The following is a 5,533-nucleotide window of genomic DNA, read 5'->3' on the forward strand; positions in this document are numbered from 1 at the left end:
CCCTTAGATTTTTTAAAAAAAGTAACAGGTTGGCATTGCAAGAACACCTACTGTAGGCCCAGAAATCAAGCTAAGCCTAAACCTTAGGTGGTGACACCATGCCTCTTGTCACATCTCAGAGAAGCTACAGAGCCTCATTCCCTCAAGAGCAGCCATCTCGTGATAGGGAGAGCAGTGGTCTTGCTGAAAACAGCTAATGGGCCAAGTAGCCTTGAGTCTGCTTAATCGAAGATCACTTCCTCACTTCTGTTTAGCTGCTATGAGAGCACAAAAGAAAGTCATCCCCTTCCATAGTTGTCCTGCCTAGTTACAACCAGATAGAGGGGCGCCACTTAGCCGAAATCTGACAAGTTGGGCTTCTCTTCTATATTTGAGAAGGTGGCCTACAGCTCCCCAATCTTAACATGGCACATTGTGTGTCCGGCAGCAGCAACTTCAGCCTGTAACGCCAAGTGATGGCTAGAGGAAAGTGACAAGGGCATGGCTGAAGCAGGAGGGGCAATCCTGGAACAAGTGCCTTCAGGCAAACCTCAGGACCAAGGGTTTTTTAATTAGTGGTCATTTTCTAGGACTAGAAAAACATTTAGGACAAACAGTTCTGATATGAGAAGAAATGGCTATGAATACAGATTAGAGATCAGAGATCAGGCCGGTGTGACCATAACCATGACTTGTACCCATCCAGGACCTGACAGGGTGGGGAGGACACCATCTGCAGACATGCACAGTTCCAAATAGTCAACTTTAAGAAAAAGCTGTTTTCTCCTAAGTAATGTCATTAAAACACTCCCGAGTAGTTCCCAGCCTCAAACATACATACCTGAGTGTCAATACTGGGCAGTATTAACACTCACCCACGACACAAAACCCTTCATTACTGCCAACAGTTATAAGATGTACATACACATCAGCAATCAAAATTATATTTAATATCACCATTTTGGGGTGGCCATCAACCTTCACCTCAACTTGGCCAAAGTGTTACACCATCTACCAACATGAAATAACCACTGAAACACAAACCAATCTTTCGGTTTAAGAACATTAACAATCCGCATTTCCAATGAGCTCAATTCTTGGGTAGGCCATTCAACTTTCCATCTGATTGATACATTTAGTGCTTAGAAACAATTGATTCCATCAGCCTGCCTTACAGCTCAGCTGCCCCAACATGGAGCCTGCCAACAGGAGCCCCAGCAATCTTCGTTGGGCTGTTTGGTTTCATGAAGTAGGAGAACTGGATACTGTTCCCTACCCCACCTCCCTCATTGGGGTCCAGGAGACAGCAGCAGCAGCTCATGACCTCAATTGTTGAGTTGAACGTATGTTCTGCTACATGTACTGGGGTCAGAGGGGATGAAGCCTGAATATACGACACACCATACATACCCTCGAGAGGACAGCTTTTGCCTTTTAGCAATGAATTTGGCCCCAGTGTCAGAATGGGGTAGGAAGCCAAAAAAAAAATTAAACCTACATAGTACTCAGCCTCAATCTAACCACTCAACTTCCTACACCGTGAAGGCTGCTAAACCTTGCCTGTGTCAAGTTATCTTGTTACAGTCGATATTTAAGACTTGATCTTAATGCCATTCAAGCACAAAATCACGCAGTAGCTTTAAGTAGCCCTCTTCATCTCGTCCTAAGTAAGCTGGCCACATTAAGATAAACTGCCAGATTTACAGGGAGGCTAGTCACCAAATATAATGGGAGTGGGTTGTTTTGCCACTAAGACTGCTATGAGTCAGAAATTTAGACTGTTACAATAGAGAACAGCTTAAAAAATGTAATACTGTTTATTTAACTTCAAAAACATTTCAGCATTCTAAACATACAAAAAATAACAAAACGTTGCAAATTGTGTTTAGTACAGAAGGTTCTTGAACTTTCATTGATGCAGTGGCTCTTCACTTTGCTGACAATGAAGAGTTCTAGTTTGTTTAAAAACAAACAGTTTAAAACTACCACACTTAACTAAAAAAGATCCAAACACTTCTCATGCCAGCTGACCCCCCTTTTCCACAGCTAAGAATGGCAGCAGAATGCTATGTCACTATATACAAAAACAAGACAACCTGAAGCCAAATGGATGCCCACTGCAGTGTCCACAGGTCCAGCCTCACAGTGCACGCCCTGAGCTACGGCCCCTCCAAAAGGCATCTTCCCCACCACCTCAACGCCAAGCAAGGAACATCAAGAGCTTGTCCCGGTTGTTTTGTTCTTTTTACAAACTATAGATATGTACAGTTGAGAACTCAGGATTTCTAGCCAATAACCATATAGTTAACACCACCTTACAGATTAAAAAAAAAAAAAGAAAATGCCAGAAACATCTTTAAATGCCTTGTCACACCAATAGCAAAGTGCACAGAGTGAGGAGAACACGAGAGCCTTTTTGTTTTTAAAATGTTTGGAAATATGTACAACTTTGATACAGTTTCAGGGTGCTCCAGACACCCATGGCCACTTCATGTAAACCACTGACAATTTCTAGAGCACTTTGAGAGACTACTATATGATCATGATCCAATTGTGTAATTAATCCTAATGAGGGCAACAGACAGGGCTCTAATAAGAGCTGTGTCGATTACGGCGCTCCCCTACTCTAAGGTATTCACAAGGAGACAGATCAACAGTTTTTTATTCATCCTCCTCATCCTCCTCATCCTCCTCCTCCTCTTCTTCCTCCTCGTCTTCTTCATCTTCCTCTTCGACTTTTTTTCGGGCAACTTTAGCAGGACCCTTTGCGCCATCAAATTTTCCTTTAGACTTATAGTCAGCAACATCCTGGAAGGAACAGGGACATATTCCAAATGAGGAGACAAACTCTCCTGCAACTATTTTAGTAAAAGGCAGAAACATACTGTCCCTGCCTCAGAATAAGCAAGCAAGAATTTCAAACAAGACAGGGCTGCTATTTGGAGTATTTGTTTGCAGAAACAAATTTAAAAGGTAATGGGTGTTCAAGTAGCTTTTAATTCGTGTTAACAGCACTATCAAATGCTATGCCATGGCATCCTATGTTACCAAATTTTTTAAGCCTGCCTGAAGTTCTCTCAAACACACACAAAAAAATGTTAGAAGCCTGAACACCAGCACATATGGCTTATCTTGCACGGAGATGGGCCCTCACATGCTATGCTTTACTCAGCCCAGCAAAGCAGCCTTACGCCCCCATCCCCTATACCCAGGGCAGCTGAATGCTTGCAGTCCAGACTGCACGCCTCGGCCCAACTCACCTTCTCATATTTCTCCTTCAGCTTTGCCGCCTTATTATTGTAAGGCTGCTTTTCACTGTCGCTTAAGTTATTCCACATCTCACCCAGCTTCTTTGCCACATCTCCGATAGAGATGCCGGGGTTTGTGGATTTGATCTTGGGGCGGAATTCTGAACAGAAGAGAAAGAATCCAGACCTAGGGGGAGAGAATTACATAAATTAGATGAGAACGCACAAAAACAAGAGCTTAAGTCAGAATCTCATGTTCCTGAGCCCACCTACTTCTTACCACTATGACTCCTCTCCCTACAGTGAAGAAATGTGTGATACCATATACAATGTTACAAAGTAATAGGTTACAGAATGTTTAAGCTGCTTCAGAAATATATGGTGGTTTCTCAGTCTCTAAGTTGCTGGGCAAGGGGTAGAGAACATACCTAAGGATGCTGACACCCAGAACTAGGCTGCCTCTTCCCAGTGAAAAGGCCAGCAGGCAACCATGAGGGCACACAGTTCACAAGCACCTCAGCCTTAACTACTGATTTCCATGGCATTGCATTTTAAAGCCCCAAGTACAGAATGTTTCACAGAAGTATCCTGACATTTTTTAAATAGTGTCTTTTTAAACCTCTTTCAAACAGAAGGAAAGCTCTTCACAGTGTCCTGAATCCTATAGTCACTTACGGTGGCCTTTTGGGGGCATTAGGATCCTTCTTCTTCTTGCCTCCTTTAGCTGGTCCATAATCCTTCATTTCTCGATCATAGCGTACTTTATCTGCCTTTGCCATTTCGTCAAATTTAGACTTCTCTTTCCCAGACATTGTCTGCAAAGAATAGGACCTGTTAAATTCCTCAATGCAGTGAACACATACCTGTTCAGTTGTCCTGTAGTAAGTGGCGATTGCTACTCTAAAGGTAAGTAGCCCCAAAGTGTGAAATCCAGCTAAGACTAACTTAAAGGATACAAAAGAAAAGTACCTTCCACCTCTCAGAGCACTTCTTGGAAAATTCGGCAAAATTGACAGGAACCTCTGGATTCTTCTTCTTATGTTCCTCTCTGCACGTCTGCACAAAGAAGGCATAAGCAGACATCTTGCCCTTTGGTTTCTTGGGATCACCTTTAGCCATCTTGACTGTGATGGATAGAAGCAAGAGAAACAAAGAAAAATAAACCCAATGAATAGAACAGAACTACCAGTTACACCAAAGGCAGGGCAAAATTAAAATTGAGGTTGCCCTAAGGAAGCTCCCCTCCCCCCACCCCGCCCCCCCAAAAATAAATAAATGCCTGATGCCACTGGCAGCCAAAGACAGACTGGGAGGAAATCAGCTTCACTGTCACTTGTCATTTAACTTTTGACCAGCATGAAGCGTGGTGGTTTGCAAGTTACTTCTCCAGGAGTGATCAAGTTCTCCAAATGGAGCAGACCCAAGTGGGGTGGCTCAGCGCTACATTCCTATTCAGTACTACGTTTTGGAAACCACAACCACAAAGTGGGAAGGGCGAGGGGCGGGGGGAGGACACATTTGTAGGGGGTGCAGGTAGATGATAGAAGCTTGAAATCAATGGCTTAAAGCTAACTGGTCATCTGTTTAACTCCTATGTTACACACAAAAATACTGTCACCGCTGCTAAACACAAAATCAAAGCAGGAGAACTGTAAATAGGGAACATTTGAAATTTCACTATTGCTGATGCGTTTTGGCTTATAAAAAATGGCTTTTACAAGAACGATGATCTAGCAAGTGAGCAGATACCCTTGTACTATTAGTTCAAATCTGTCTCTTCGTCATTACCTAAAGGGGGAGGGGATACCAAAAGGACTAGTCTTGCTCATTTGTAAAGTGGAAAGCATGTCCAGCCAGGAACACTTTCTCCAAAGTTTCCAAATAAAAATGCAGCTGTGGCGTGTCATCGTCCCTGTCCCACCCCCCAGCTTCCCGCCATCTTTTCCTTTTCCCACACCCAAGGTCATCATGTAAAACTAAAGCGCTCCCCTTTGCGGGGAACGGACCAAGGGGCTCCGTTAGGGCCCTGCAGTGACTGCGCGGGTGGGGCGGGCCAGCGCAGGGGAGCCCCGGGCCAGCAGCCGGCAGCCGGGCTCGGTTCCGCGCTGGGTCACCCAGACACCCATAATTCACCTTCCATTTTGTCAAAAGGTTCCTGATGAAAGAAAGTGCCCCTGAAATCCACCGCTGCCTCACCCGGGGGACGCGCGGGGCCAGGGGCGACGGTGGCAGCAGCGCTCCAGGGGCGCGGAGCTGGGCCGGCTGCGGCCGCAGTGATGGTGGCGCCCGCCGTGCCTCTGAGCCCC

At 44.9% G+C, this 5,533-nt stretch overlaps 1 protein-coding gene across 2 annotated transcripts in view; it reads right to left on the reverse strand.

Moving 5' to 3' along the window:
- Positions 1-1,771: 1,771 nt before the first annotated feature.
- The window catches only part of HMGB3 (high mobility group box 3), a 4,967-nt gene continuing 1,205 nt past the window's right edge, over positions 1,772-5,533 (reverse strand). For both annotated transcript variants that reach the window (XM_011383595.2, XM_011383594.2), the window contains exons 2-5: positions 4,197-4,351; positions 3,903-4,042; positions 3,240-3,414; positions 1,772-2,787 (exon numbers count right to left, since the gene is read on the reverse strand). In XM_011383595.2, the coding sequence (XP_011381897.1) occupies positions 2,641-2,787; positions 3,240-3,414; positions 3,903-4,042; positions 4,197-4,346 (612 nt within the window). In that variant the 5' untranslated portion in view covers positions 4,347-4,351 and the 3' untranslated portion in view covers positions 1,772-2,640. The remainder of the gene's footprint in view (positions 2,788-3,239; positions 3,415-3,902; positions 4,043-4,196; positions 4,352-5,533) is intronic.

Source organism: Pteropus vampyrus, unplaced genomic scaffold (assembly GCF_000151845.1).
Source record: "Pteropus vampyrus isolate Shadow unplaced genomic scaffold, Pvam_2.0 Scaffold529, whole genome shotgun sequence".
NCBI classification, from domain to species: domain Eukaryota; kingdom Metazoa; phylum Chordata; class Mammalia; order Chiroptera; family Pteropodidae; genus Pteropus; species Pteropus vampyrus.